Source organism: Manis pentadactyla, chromosome 2 (genome assembly GCF_030020395.1).
Source record: "Manis pentadactyla isolate mManPen7 chromosome 2, mManPen7.hap1, whole genome shotgun sequence".
NCBI classification, from domain to species: Eukaryota; Metazoa; Chordata; class Mammalia; order Pholidota; family Manidae; genus Manis; species Manis pentadactyla.
Genome location: NC_080020.1, coordinates 102,425,863 through 102,441,597, shown reverse-complemented (window position 1 = coordinate 102,441,597; position 15,735 = coordinate 102,425,863). Strand labels below are relative to the sequence as shown.

Sequence of the window (15,735 nt, the reverse complement as noted above, 5' to 3'; positions counted from 1 at the left end):
TTTTTTAAAAGGCATGTGGCCCCTTATATGCTTATAGATGTGGACATCTGCATTACACAACTGGAATCTGTTCTGATGTCAGCCCCACATTTCAAGTCATGAACTCCATTGCTCCCGTACGAGGTACAGGTTTTATGCAATGTTCTTGCATGTTTGAAAAGTATAAGCAATGAATGAGACATATGTATACACAGGAGCACATCAAAAAGCTTGAAGTATTTTCTCAGCTACCATCATTACCAATTTAGGTAAATGTTTGCTTTGCCAATATATAACCAAACCTCATTGCTATTTTTGGAATTGATATTAGTGTAAATAACCTTTATAGAGTCATGTTTAAACATTGCTAAAGCTGTCACATTGTTTTTATTTTAAGGGTGAGTCTCTTTGAAGAAAGTTACCTCATTTGAAATACAAACAGAATGAGAACTGTTACATAAAATTCATACTGAGAAAATCTCCAAAGATAATTCAATGTTAATTAATATTGAGTAGAGATGGATTTTGTGATACTCCAAACCAATTGTTATTGGATGCAATGAATATTTATCACCTTTATTTTTCTCAAAGAATTTTTTCTGATTTTAAAAGCAATGTGTCCATTTTGTAGAATATCCATTCATCTTTTAAAAAGAGCTTCTTTCAACAATGAAAATACTTCCTATACCTCTAACAAGATAGTCTCCAATTTTGCACCATTGGCTCCTTTTATTGCAGAATGCAGCACTCAGCTGGACATAGTCATAGTGCTGGATGGTTCCAACAGTATTTACCCCTGGGAAAGCGTTACAGCTTTTTTAAATGACCTTCTTGAAAGAATGGATATTGGTCCTAAACAGACACAGGTATGTGACACTGCATTTTGACTTCCGTTGTCCTAAAGACAAAAATACATGGATTTGCAATACAACAAAGTATTCTGAAAATAAGTCAATCAGTAAACCTAAAATTAAGGATGAATTTTATATTCCTGATGAAAGGGATATTACTGGCAGACTGTGTTATTTTCTAAACAGAAAATATTGTGAAAGTTGCCATTTCCAATGCTCTTGGAAGGTATCCTCTTTGGATCTCTGTAAAATCATAATTAAATTCTTAATTATGAAATAACTATAGCCATCTTTGGGAATATCAGAACAGTTTCAGAATTCGTAGAACTTAATCTAACATTCCAAAGAACCTATCACATTATAATCTCCTTTCTCATATTATACAAATAAATTAGTAATTCACCATAGGATATTGCTTACAGTCCATTTTTCCCTGTATTCAAATAAGTTCTTTCCTTAAGCAAAAGGCAAATGCTCCATGCTTTAGCTGCTGTAAGTCGATGTATTTTTTTTTTCTTCCGATGAATATCTGTTTCTGAACACATCCCCTTTACTGACACTAAATGAAAGTGGAATTTCTCATATAGCTCTTCCACTTGAGCCAGGGAGTTTGGGCTTAAAATACAAAGAAGACAAAATGGATAACAGGCAAATTAAATATCGGAGTGAGGTCAGTGCCTTGAGGGCAGAAATTAGTCCTAGTCAGTCAACATGGTAGTTGCATGGTTTGGACACGAGGGGAGCGCTGGAGACTTTAGGACTGCGCGTGACCAGTGTTGCCTTTTCTCTGTCAGAGCTCTGCTTGAGGAGAAACTTCCGAAGCACTGATAAAGCAGTCTGACTGCATGAATGTTTATCACATACACATTCAAACTGGGACAAAAATACACACACATATATATATAAATAAATAAAATGTAAATTTTCTCAAAAGGATGATGGCTGAAAAACTGCAAATTAGTGTCAAACTTCAAAGTGAAATCCAAGGCTGAATAGGTCTCTTTAGAGAGCTAGGTGAAGGGTGAGGTTGTATATATCCTACTGGATATATACAATATAAAATAATTTAAAGAAAATGGACTTTTACACATCACAAAATGTAAATTACAACTGATCTTCCCAAACGAGTTACCAGAGCTCTGGAGAAGACAGCATCCCTCTTCTTTCTAAGGGCCCAAGCAAGCCGGCGTCCTCTACAAGGCCACTCTGGAACTGCGGCTTGCTTCTCCTTCTGGCACATGTTCCTCCTGGGCCCCTTTTTTTCCCTTCTGAGGACCTCTCTCCCTTCTTCCTATCCCCTCTTCCCCTATCCTTTCTCACCTTGTCAGTAAGATCTCATAGCAGTTAAATTACAGCTGAAAGGAATCTTAGAGGTCATTAAAACCCAAATTTCAACTTACGGAGGGGACACAAAAAGCTAAGTGACTTGTTTAAGGTCCTTGGCTTGTTGATGATGTATCAGAAAATAGATTTCTCCAACTGCAGTTCAGCATTCTTTCCTGAGACCACTGCTTCTGAAGAGGTTTCAGAGTTGGTCCCATCTGATGTCCCTGAATAATAGGTCTCTAGTCTTTTCCATCATGACTGTCCCTATCCTTTCTAGGCCTTCCATTTGGCACTCTATGACCTGTAATGACATGCCTGCCACCAGACTGCTTGATCCCACCTCTCCCCTCTCTCTGCTCTTTCCCATGATGTGCTTTCTTCCTGGTCACCTGTTTTGCCCACCCTATTTTACCTTCTTGTCTCATAATACTTTCTTCCCAAAGCTACTAATAGCCTTAGAATGGTTTAAAATTTCTAATATTTTTTAGTTCTCTGAACATTTTATTTCTTTTACTTTTAAATTCATTTATCTACTTTACTGCAAAAAATTAACTTATGTGTAGCTATTTGTGAAAATTGGTGCAGTAGCTCCACAACTTCAGGAAGAAAATCTACAAGACTACTTTAGAATAATAATCACTGCTTCAGTGGGGATCCATGCTAGTGGCTCAGGTTTGTAAAGAAATGGATAACAATCAATTGCTTAAATGCTCGACCCGTTCTACTGTGGTTTTGATGTTTCTACCTATTAGAAGTATAATTAATTTTACATTTCTGTAGGGAGACTCCAATAGAGAAACTATTCTGTATATCCCTTGAGGGAATTCCAGCCTGCCAGGGTGGGCTTCATGGAGCTGTGTGTCTTTCTTGGAGGGAACAATACCTCTATTCAGAAAAATGGGGCCAGCCTTTGGGGTCCAGATACTACCGGTGAGTGGGAGAGAAATGAATTTACTCTGAGGCAGAAGAGTCAGGCCACATGTACTCAGTTCCAGGACCCCATTCCACAGGCAGATTTCAGAATGCAACCCTGTGACAGGGTCATTTGTTATACCTGTTGACCCCTGAAAGAAACTGCCTCCTAAAGTCGTTCATTTTAAAGGGCTGACTTTTTCTGTTACATTTTTCTTGTTTTATTCACTGTGGAGCTTAGTTTATTCATTCATTCATTTACTCAGAGGTGTTTCCTGGGGGTTAACCATGTCCCAGGCTCTGTGATGGGGCGTGGATAATCTGGGGAATAAGACAGACATGGCCACTGCCTTTGTGGAGATCCTGTATAATGCAGTGTTTCTCCAAATGTGGCTCGTGGAGCTCCTGCTTCTACTCCCGGAGGTGTCTGCATTGTACCACAGATTATCAGAATCAGAATTTCTGAAGGTGGGGCTCTAAGGCCTGCATTTTAACTAAGGAATCAACATGAATCTTAAACAGGTTAAATTTCGAGAAACACTGGGCTAATGCAATATTACACTGATGTGCACGTGTGCATTTGCTGCATCTTCTGGATTGCAGGCACCTTAAGAGTGAAGACTTTGTATCATCTTTTTGTCTTTTTCAGTGGCCAGCCCAGTGCTTTTCTGTGACACAGTGGGCCCTTAATGAGCACCTGTTGAATAAATTCATCTATCATAATACAAGCATTTCTGTATTTTTCTAATGAGACTTTTTTCAATAACTGGCAATTTAATATTCTTTTAAGTATATGACATTTTATGTTAGGCTTGAGTGTTTATGCTGTAGTATTTTCTAATCTTTTTCTCTTTGACTGAAGTTGTATTAATGACTAGTTTTATAAGTAATTCTCTAAATGAAAGGGATTGAAAAGGACATGTTAACTAAGTCATTATGTTTGCTAAATTATAAGGTTTTAAGTATAACACATTTAAACTCTCTTTAAAGTTTAATCTTCCTTCAGTGGATTCTTCATAGAAAATTTGGAAAGATGGTTATGTTTCTTGTGGTCTTACAGTAATTCTCTCCAAAAACATATACAATTTATTTGCTTTAACAATCTTTTTTTTCCCCCCGATAGACCGCTGACATAATTTAAATAAGTTTTTTTTTTCAGTCTTTTTGTTTTTGTTTGTTTTCAACTATAGCACCCAGTTCTGCCCTAAGATTCATAGAATTAGCTTCTGGAATTTCTTTCCCCACTCCTTATCCTCCCTACCTCCATTCCTGAAAGGGGCAGATATAAAAATGAATTGTGAGAGAGACTATGCAGAAGGAATTGCAAAGAGAGAAAGCTGAGAGCTGAATAAGAGGACTCTTAGACCCCCTCACCCATATCAAGGGTATAAAGATATTAAGAATAGAGTTGATAGGACTGGTGAAGAGAATTTCTCCGTAGAAGGAGCCTAGTGAGAAAGGTTTCAGTGAGATCACACAGTTTGGTGTGTCTACTAAAACTGGGTCACATAGTTACCAGTGCATGACTCTTGCCTGGAATATTTAAAGGGCAAGACAGCAGCTTCCCAGCTGCTGACAGGCAAGTCAAAGCAGAAGTGGCTGCACTGGGATTATCCTACACTTCCAGGGTTTGTCAGTAAGAGCACTGTGTGTGTTTCCCATGGATCATACAAGGTCATCTGACCTGTCCATAGACTCTCCTGGAAGTGAGCGGAGGCCTCTGCACAGAAAAGCAGAAGATACCCTGTTTCCTAGGGACTGTAGTAGTGAAATGAATTTGCTCTGCAAGGATATAGGTGAAGGGAGATCTCTAAAGAACTCACAAGAAAGTTGTTAACACCTTTGTTAAAGCAACTTTGATGTTTTGTTTTATTGGGATTGTTTTAATTCAGGTCATACCATATGAAATTATTGCTATTAGATAATTTTTAGACCTACAAATACAGCAGTTTCATGTGGTACACCTAAAAAAAAGTATAGGACCTTTTTAAACAGATATTTTTAAATTAAGAATAAGACATTTATCTTATGATTTATTTGTCTTTTTACTGCACATTTTATGTGCAGTAAAAAGACAGGGAGAGTGGAAGAACTTCACCCTAAGAAAGTTTTAAAGGGATGATGGGCCCCAAAAATTTACATTCTGATTATATCTCATAAGTTCTTGTTTGCCGTATTGATTAGTTATATACTTGGTACAACAGGTAAAGATCAAATATAATGGCCTTTTCTCTGTAGTCCTAGATTTGTTATTTAGTAATTGCAAGTATTGAAAGGCAGTCTCAAAGATCTGAAACATTCCTGGAAGCAACTGCCACCTACACAAAGAAAAAAAAAGGGAGGGATGAAGGAAAGAAGGGAGGAAGGAAAAAAAATTAAAAAGCTTTCTTAAAGTGTCCACATGACAATTAGTGTACATTTAGGGAATGCAATATAAGTGACAAAAACATCGACTCTAAATACTCAAAATTTCTTCATGTTTCTATGCGATCCCATTAAGACTTTTGAAAACATAGTCAAGGATTTTTATAAACCATTTTTTTTTTTACCCAAGACAGAGTAAAAGCTGTAAAATTGCCTTTTGAAAGCCACCTATAAAAACAAACCTGAAACACTCTGAGTTTGCCATAAAAGATATGATGGTATAAATATTATGGAGGTCTTATTGATCTTCAATACCCAAACATAACATTGCTTTTAATAATAAATGAGGATGATATAAATATGCCAAATTCGAGTGCATTACCCTAAATAAAACCAGTAAATTCTGAGGCTTGATATAAAAGTGAAATATACTAATGGAACAATGTCTAGATAGTTCCCATCAAGAGTGGGGCATAACATTAAACCAGGCAAAACGAAAGAGAGAAATTAATTAAATTTTAGGAATATTATTTACTTGTCTTTTTACTGCACATTTTATGGCAATTTCCTAGAAGCTTTAAATATGAAGCCTGATTCATTGTTTTGAGGTTTGAAAAGAAGACTGACGGAGGCAGGCAGCCATATCCTTGGCAATCAGGCACCACTTCTGAAAGCGGTGCCATGAAAGCGGTGAATCTCCTCACTCGCTAGCCTGCCTCCTGGTCTCTGTGCTACGTCACTTCCATCTGTCACTCACCTGAGTCGTCTTTCCAAGGGAAAGTTCAGATTATGGCATTCCCTGGATAAAAATTTCCTATCATTGCCTGCTGAATAATACCTACGCTCTCCAGTGAACTGTAAGGCGTTTGTCACCAGTCACTCCCACCTCATCCTGCCTCCCTCTGCCCAACTGTGTTCTTGCCCTGCAGCCACTCCTCACCCTGGCCTTCCCTGGGCACATTGTTCTGTGCTCACATGATTCCCTCTGCCTGGAATGTCCTGGGTGCTAGTGAGCTTCTTAGACTCCATTAAAATGTCATTTTCTTTGTCATTTGCTATGATCCCTCCACTCAACCTTCCCAGGAAAACTCCCGTCCCCTCCCATGTTCCCACAGCTCGTCTGCACACCCCCACTAGGGCTGTCTTCCCTTAGCAGCACTGTGTGTTTCACATGTCTGTCTATCCTGGTGGACTGTGAATTCCACCATGACAGTTTTGTGCGTTAACTCTTTTACTTATGGACTACAGCTCAGAGTTTCATGTGTTGCCTAGCACCCAGGAGGCAAGTCATTTATGTTGGAGAAATGTAATTCCTGGAATTTTTCATTTCTCCTTGTGTTAAAAATCATGACTGTAGTGACCACATTCTCTCTCTGCTTCATGAAGTCACTGAGCTCTAAAGTACTTACTTGTGTGGGACCCCACTTAGACACCTCTTTGCATTACTTCAGGCTTTTCTTTTCAGGCGTTCACTCACCTGGTCCCATTTTCCTCTAGTCTTGTTTTCTCCCATAATCTTCCCTGTTTTCCACAAAACTTTATTTTAACATCTCCTATCCTTGCGTTTTGAGCATGGATCAATTTTACTGCAGAATTTTCCATCAAGCAACTGGCCAACTAAAGACACTCTTTTCTTAGGACCTGTATTTATCATCAACTATATTTGTGTTTCTCAGGGCTCATTTAATCTACCAGTGAACCAGCCCCTTTTGTGGCCCTCTCCTTAGTGAGGGAAGATTAAACCTGGCTTCAGCTAACAGCCTCAGGATGATTTGTGCAGACAGTTAACTTGGACTGCAGCCTGTGTGGGCACCACATTCACACTCTGGCTTAATTACATTAGCAGCATGTTGAGGACAGGGCTTTTGGCTCACAGTTTGGCAGGAGGAAATATAAATTGACTAGGCACAAAGCCTCAGCTCTGCAACTGTGCATCTTCAAAGAAACTTCAATGTCTCACCCTGCCATTACTTCCCAGAAGAAACCTTGATGTGATCGTGTTAATTGTTGACAAAGGTGCAGAAACAGCTTGTGCTGGGCAATTAAAATTTAGGCACTGGTGTTATAATTCTGACTCAACAATACAAGTTAATAATAGAATTCTAAATGAGAAATAATCCATTCCTTCATAACTCATTGACTCAATATACTTCATAACTATTTTAAATACTTCTCTTCCTTAAACTCACTTGTTATTCTGTTGTGATTTTAAGTTTCATGAGAGAAAAAGCAGCAAGGTCTCCCTTTCAGTGATTCCCAGCAGAATCATCCCTTTCATATTTCTTGTGTTCACTTTCCTCTCTTTCTTCTCTGCACCCAAAAGAAATGAAGCCATTGGGTAATTCATTTTCATTCAGCATGTATTTATGAAATATCTTATTGATCAAGTATTATGTGTCATGGGCAATATAAAAACACATTAAAACTTCATCCCTGATCCTAAAGAAACTTCCATCTTAAAAATTGGGTAAAATCTTGTATTTGGATAACTGCAATACATGGTAGCATGTCATAAATAAGAGTGAATGAGGCAGAACAATTAATTGTTCCTTACAAGTAGGTACCTTTTAGTATTGTAAAGCAGTGTTTTCCAAACTTTGTTGTTTAATGTGTTAAATATGTTCCACCCCAAAATATATTCCTTTAAGTAAGAATAAAATATATCAGGTCTTCCAATGCATGATTCACAATGCATATTTTCATATTAATGATTCGGAGAACACTTTCAAAAGAATTTGCTTATGAGTTGGAGTAGAGCAATTGAGGACAGGAATAAGAAAAAGTCTTGCTCTGTTGCACCATTTGAAATTTGTGGCATTTTTTCCTTAATATAAATAGCAGAGACAAATAACAGAGATAATGGCACAGAAATGGGAGGGGGTGATCCTGCTGTAAAGATACATGTTTAACTTTGTGTCCCCTGTTGTTTTCCAAGATTACTTGACCATAAAATCATACCTAGAAACATACAAAAGGATGCTAGTATTCCCTGAAAATGATATAAAGGGTTATTAGTTTGGGGCTTAGCTGAAGAAGGAGTGTAAATCTTATGTTTCAGTGGAGGGTTAAAATAAGGGTTACAAACCTCTTGTTCATGTAACAGAATCCTCAGCCAGTTGTCTGCCTAATTTATGCTAAAGCCTGAATCAGCTCTTAGTTCTCTTTGGTCTTAGACTGTAATCACATACCTATGCCTTTTGTTCTACTTAATCAAGAAGTTCAGACTGTGTGTCCCCAGGAGGTAGATGCATCTCTCCCATTGTCTCCGAAAAGTAACTGTTCCTTCCACCTGTGACTTACCACCTTGTAAGAGTCTATTGTTACTATCTTCATCTACTCTTTTTCTGATGCTATAACCTACTCTGTCCATTCTTCCTTAAAGGAAGCCCACACCTAACCCAGTCGCTTCTGTTAGCTGCTGTCCCTGATTACATTTCTCCATGCTGCAGAAATGCTGCTTAGGATCCTTGCGTCTCCAGCACTCCTCACCAGCTGCTACTTAACTTTTCCCTTGGTTTTTGTATATCCCAATGCAAGGGGTTGCTTCAAGTCAAATGTGATTATTGATTGATTTTCTTTTTCTCAGTGTCTAATATGAGACAAATTCTTTATCATTCTTGACATATTTTCTGAGCTCAAGACCACTTTTCATTCCCCCATTCTACTTTCATAACCTGTTATCGGTTCTTTACCTGGGTATCCCATTCTGGAAACTGCCTCTTCCTTGCCCCATTTTAAAATGAGACACTAATGATGCCTGTGATTCTCTCCCCTCCTGCCTCCTCACCATGTGTATTCATTACTTGGCTCAATCTTTATCTTGTTATTTAATTCTCACACTTATGTGATTCTGTTGCTTATGCATATATACACATTATACTGGTATGGATCTGTTTTACATGCCTTAAATTATACACTAAGCTGGGGCTGAAACTATTTCTGTTAAACTGGGTCTCACCAATACACAGCAAAGTATTACATATGTTTGTTCTGTGATTTGACCACTTTTCTGGGATGAAAATTAATAATGCCACCCTTTTCTGGGGAAGATACAGCAGGCCTTATTCTGTCTGGTTCCCAAGGAAATAAGCAACCCAGTATCACTCAGGGAGCTACACTAAATGTTATTTTCCTGAGACTTCAGTTTCTTTTGCCCACTCTTCTCATTTCCCACACTTTTTTGTATCTCTCTTTGCCCATTTATCATTATTACCCTGCTATCTTAATTTTCTAATTGCTTATGTGAAATGTTACAGTCATCTAGTAAGAATGTAGGAGGGTCAACTGTGAGCAAAGCAAAACAGTGGTAAGGGATCAGGGACTACCAAAAGCTATGACATAGCCCATGCTCTTTACCCCAGCTTGCCCCTCCAGAGCTGATAATGTAATTGGGGAGATAAAGCATGCGTACAAAATGGCTGAGAAGAATGCGGTACTCACAGGAGCAGAACAGGCACGTTTGCTTCAGAGTTTGGAGGAGGGGCAGATCAGTCTGAGCTGTGATGGTGACCAAACAGGGAAAATTCTGCAGAGAAAGTGAAACTTGAATTGAGTATCACAGAATGGGTAGGATTTGGCCTTGTTGAAGGAACAAGGGAGGGGTTTGAGAGGAATGGAGTTCATACTGAAGAATGGAGGGTGCTGAAGGTAGGACCAGAGTGTTAAGTGACTGAAGGACAGGACTGAAGGAAAGTGAATCTCAACTTGGAGGCCTCGTATTTCATGGAGCATCTTGAGGTTTTATGTGTGTTCTATGTTAATTAGAATAAAAATTCTCTTTTAAAGTATATTTCAAAGTCACTAACATAGACAAAGGAGAGTTATTGGAGATTTTTGAACAGGGAAGATATGTGATCAAAGCAGAATTTTAAGACAGTCAATCTGCCACTAATATGTGGAAGAATTTGAGGGCAGTAGAAATGGAGGAAAAAGATCAATCGACACTGGAGAGACAGCTATTGTCATAGTCCAGGTTCAAGGCAGTGATGTCTGCCTCAGGCTAAGAAGAGATGCAGAAACATAGATAACAGCTACCTTGGGTCTGGTTCCCCAGAAGCAAACCCTGAGAATAGGAGTCAAGTGATAGTGATCTACTAAAAGAGCAGTTCCAAAAGAAAATAGTGAGGGGACTGGGGAGCAAAACTGAGTAACAACAGAGGAGAAGCAGGTGTGTGATTTCAAGTAGTCAAGACCTCAACCTGATCTGCAGAGGGAATCTAAGCAAGTCAAAGGGCTGGTCTTGCATGGCCTGGTCATTCAGCAGGGCAATGGGTGAGGAGGGAGAAGCCTCTAGGTAGCCTGGCTCTTTGAACCTCTGGGGCAGAGCAGCTATAGCAGCCCAAGGGCAGTCGTCTGAAGAGAATCTCAGATGGAGTTGTTAGAACCAAAGTATAAGGAAAGAGTGAGGGAACCGGCATCTTTAAGTTCTCTTAGATCTTCACATTTACAACGAATAAGCTTATAGAAGTGAGATATATGTTAAGTAGGTAGAGAGACTGAGGTAGATATAAATAGATAGATAGATAGATAGATAGATAGATAGATAGATAGATAGATGTATAGAGCACTGATCGCTGACTTACCAGGGTGTTAAATTTTTTCTGCTATTCCTGGGGCAAAGATAATTTGGCCACATAAACTAGTATTTCACAGTGGGTTCTGTAAGGTATGTAAATGGCAAAAAGCAGACTTAATAAGTTGGCATAACTTCCACCTCTTCTCACGTGAACTCCTCCCATGTGTAAGTGAGATGTTCTCTTTTCCTGAGGAATTAACAGCTTATGACTAGAATTTGATTGAACTCAATGGGAGCAACATGCACTCACTGGTAAAAAGTAGGACTAGTGAGCAGTGCTATGTGCAACCACATTTGAGATTCATGGTCATAACTTTAAAGGGAGGCCTAAGTACAGGTCATGTGAGTTTTGTCTAGCAACGTTCAGTGTCACAGAAGCACACTTAGAGAAAGAGATATTTGGACTTTTTAACCAAAGTTGGAAGTTAGCCAGGTAAATTAATGGAGGGGAAAATAGACTGAAGGAATTAAATGCTTGCGAGTAAATGATTATGGTGATGGACCATGGAATCTAGGTGAAGTACAAAAAAAAAAAAAGGTAAACTATGAATAAATTGGAAGTCTTGACGTGGTCAAGGAATTGATGAAATAGATATCCTAGGTAAATGAGCCAAAGTTAATGGTCAGAGAGAGCAACACTGGAAATTGAGATTGAGCTTCTGCAATTTTTCCAGATGACGAGGTCAAGAATAAGACCTTGGGAGTAGATGACAAAGGTGACCTAGAGGAAAAGATTACTAAAGTGGAGGAAGTCACAGACTAGGGTATTTAATATATTCATCTAAATAGTAAAATGTCCAAGAATAATGACAGGAGTGACAATTTTCAAAGTTCTTTAGCCTCCTGCTGAATCAAATAAAGATAAAGAGAAATAAAAAAAAACCCAACTCTGTAAGATGTCCTGAATGGATGAGCATTTAACTTCCACAGCAGCATTTTTTCACCTTGGTACCCAAAATTAGATGTAATGATTATCTAAGTAACAATATAATTTAACTTTTATTTACACTGAACATTTATACATACAAAGGCAGTGTCAAATCTACATGGTTTCCCTTATTCAACCCCCTGGGACTACTAATTTAAAAATGCAAAGTCATTGGGGAAAGAGTGTTAGAACTATGCTGAGAAAATGATAACTGTCCATTACATTTAATTATAAGTTGAGGAAATAACCTGAATTGGAGTCCTTATCCATTTTGTTATTGTTTGTGTAATTAGTTGGTTGTATTGTAGATTAAGTGAAGGTTCCTATGGTCAGGATTCTCACCTGGCCCTGGTCAACTAGCTCACTACACACGTGTGGGCAATATGTTGCTATTGACTCTATGTAAAGAGCTCTGCCCAGTACTCTGGGTGACATGGTGGCATGGCTGCAAGGCTGCAGGAGAGCAGAGGCTGAAGTGGTGGCAGTGCCAAGGACAGAGGGCCAGAGGATGGCTGTGCAGATAGAGGCAGAGGCAGAGACCAGCTTGCTGTATGCAGACTCACTCTGAGAGGACAGGATTCTAGTGATTGACCTGCCACTGTGGGAATAAAGTTGGATATAAACTCTTTCACCCCAAGAACATTCCACTGTCATTTATTTGGTCTCATTGAATCTATAGTGAACTTCTCCGGGGCTGAAACCCATTAGGAAGACATGTTTTCTACCTTATTTCCAAAGAGACTTCTAGTCCTCTTTATTCCAATTATAATAGCACATGGTCTTGGGACAGATGGTTATAGATATTAGGACATGGACTAAGCAGATTGCATGTTCGTTCAGCTTATTGTGTACCTTACTTTACACTTGCGTATACTCTCTAGTTATTACTTGGTTATATTACACCTGATTAAGCAATTCTAAGGAAGGGTTAATATGTTCTGTGTCTTTTTAAAAATATGATCTATTTGTTTGTTTGCTTTATTATATTCTCTTGTGTATCTGTGGAGAAAATGGAAGTTCCTATGGCCGGGATCCTCACCTGACCTTAAACCACTTGATGGTGTAATTGGCCTACTGCGAGGCTAATGCTTCCACACCTATAGGCAATAAGCTATTATTGACCGAGTTACTGCATAAAATGCTCTTGGCAAAGGCAGAAACAATGTGGGTGATGGACCTGCACACGGCTGGATGCAGACGTGATTCTAGTGCTCATCCTACCACCCAGAGAATAAAGCCGGATATAAACCCTTTTACCCCAGGAATGTTCCATTGTTATTTCTTGGTCTCACAGAATTTGTACTGAACTTGCCTGGGGCTGAAACCCTCAGGCAATACAGTATCTGAGTTAGCTAGATAGCTTATTGAATTCATTTAGGAGCCATGAAATGAGAGCAGTATTTAGCAGAAGTTAGCAAGATGAGGTGACCAGAGAAGGGGGATTTTAGAGAGATGCATTTTTGTTGAGAGGAAGTAAAGTGATGGAAAAGCCCTTAATAAAGGATTGACATCTTAGACTAGACCCCCTTCTGCCCCTTTACTGCGGGGAATAAATTTTTTTAACTCAGTTTCCTCCTTTATAAAATGTGATACTAATTTCCATTACTATAATTTGAGTAAATTAGGAAAGAAAGATTTTTTAAAGCATTAAAAATATAAGATACTATTCTTAAGGATGGTGGCATAATGGCTCCAAGATGTCTAGTCCTCTAGAAGGTAGCTCAAAGATGATATAGATTATTTTAAATTGGGAGGTTCTCTTACTGGCATCTGAAAATGCCAGAGAATGCTTTTGGTTTCCAAAGAGATCTGTGTGCGGAAATGTACCTATAGATCAGACATATCAATAAACCTATAGATTTTTCTGACAACAGTGATATCAGTAGGGGAGGCCAGAAGATAGATGTTGAATGTTTGTGCCCATTGAAAATAAAGTTAGACTTGGAGATAGCACTGGCTCTAAAGCAAACACCAGAGGCAGCTTTACCAATGGGCAAACCAGGCAACTGCCTTGGAAAGAAGGCAGCCCTGTTTCGAATTACTTCCCCTTCCCAAGAAATGAAGTTAATTGAAAAGACGTTTCTTTAGGTAAAGAATTCTCTTAAGTCCCTGATTTTAGGTATAAGAAAGTTAAACAAATTCAGTCACAATTCTTGATGTAGATTAGTTTATTTGTTCATAGCAACCTTTTTAAAAGGGTATAAAGGATACGAAAAATGAGCACCTCTGGGGAAGGGGGATGGAATATGCAGGAATTGTTATCAAATTTGGGGGCACTTTGCCTTCTATATCGTTTCACTTCATGGTAGTTCTGCAGTTCGCTGCCTGCATTATGCAATCCGGGCAAAAGAGGGAATGCAAGGAGGAAGGCAGGAAGAAAGGGAACATGGAAAACAAGAAAAGGGGTGGAGGAAGGGCTGATGTAAAGGGAACAAAGCTACAGCTGAGTAGACAGAGCACGAAGCACACATGTGCCCTTGCCAGACCTACTCCCTGCTTACTCATCCAGCCTCCTCTTGCTCTGCTGTCACTCAGACCCTGCTCCAGGCTCACTGACTTTCTGTTCTTAGGGCATACCCACCTTTTTCCCATCCCAGCTTCTCTACACACACGTAGTTCCCTCTGTGTGGACCCCATCCTCGCTCTCAGCCCCCATCCAGGACAGGCCTCTGCCCTCCTAGTACCTTTATGTCGCAACTGACAATCACTTTTGACGGCCTCCCCTGAGCCCTTATTTTGAATTAGGGACCTACTTGCTAGGTTTTCCATTACAGCCCTTTTCATAGTTTGCAAATGAACGTGCATTTGAATGATCATATGTTTAATCTCAATTTCTCCCTCTAGTTTAGATGCTGCATGTCAGTGGAGTTTCACATTCTACCCCCCACAACTTACTGGGGTCCGTAAAAACTGTTGAAGAGCTAAACCAAACATTTGAGATGTTTAATAACAGCACTTTCCTGTATGTTCTTTGTGCTACACATATCCACGAGGAGCAATTGTTACTGTGCTCATAGTGGGAGGATTTTGTGTACTGGTGGATTTCTAAACTCATCTGAAAGACTAAATTGTACTACATCTGATCTACATGTTTAAACTGAAGAAAATTGAAACAGGGAAGATTGCTAGATGGATAACTCACAGTGGCTTGATATTTCAGGTTGGAATTGTACAGTATGGAGAAAACGTAACCCATGAGTTCAACCTCAATAAGTACTCATCGACAGAAGAGGTACTTGTTGCAGCAAATAGAATAGCCCAGAGAGGTGGCCGCCAGACTATGACAGCCCTTGGAATAGACACAGCCAGGTATATGGGTAAAAAGTAAACCAAAGTAAAGTGCTTCACAAAAATAACTGCTCACAATCTAGCCCTTTGGAATGTTGATTGAACAAAGCCTCTTGTTTGAAACCCTTCTGTAATTAGCCAATTGTTATAGGATCAAATTTTTCTACAATACAATCTCACTGCCATTCTCATTTTTCCTCTTATTCCAAGTATTTGATTGATGGAGAATCAGTCAGACAAAATCACTTCTGCATCATGCTTTTGGATGCTAAGACATAACATTAGTGAATATCTTTTCCCTTTATTCTTTGTTTACAGCTTCTAAAAGTTTCAATCAAAACAAAAAGGTGGGAGATTCATATTAGTCCACTTCTACTCAATATATATTTATATCCATAATCTTACAGTACCTGATTTAGGGCTATTGAAGCTCTCAAATAGAGGTTTTTAAGAGGCCAAATTCAGTATTTCCTTGTTTGAAATCATTTTCAGCACAAAAATTGAAAGTGAAA

At 38.9% G+C, this 15,735-nt stretch overlaps 1 protein-coding gene across 2 annotated transcripts in view; it reads left to right on the top strand.

The window, feature by feature from the left end:
* ITGA1 (integrin subunit alpha 1) overlaps positions 1-15,735 on the top strand; it is a 161,545-nt gene that overhangs the window by 66,218 nt on the left and 79,592 nt on the right. For both annotated transcript variants that reach the window (XM_036900387.2, XM_036900386.2), the window contains exons 5-7: positions 12-123; positions 718-845; positions 15,096-15,244. In XM_036900387.2, the coding sequence (XP_036756282.2) occupies positions 12-123; positions 718-845; positions 15,096-15,244 (389 nt within the window). The remainder of the gene's footprint in view (positions 1-11; positions 124-717; positions 846-15,095; positions 15,245-15,735) is intronic.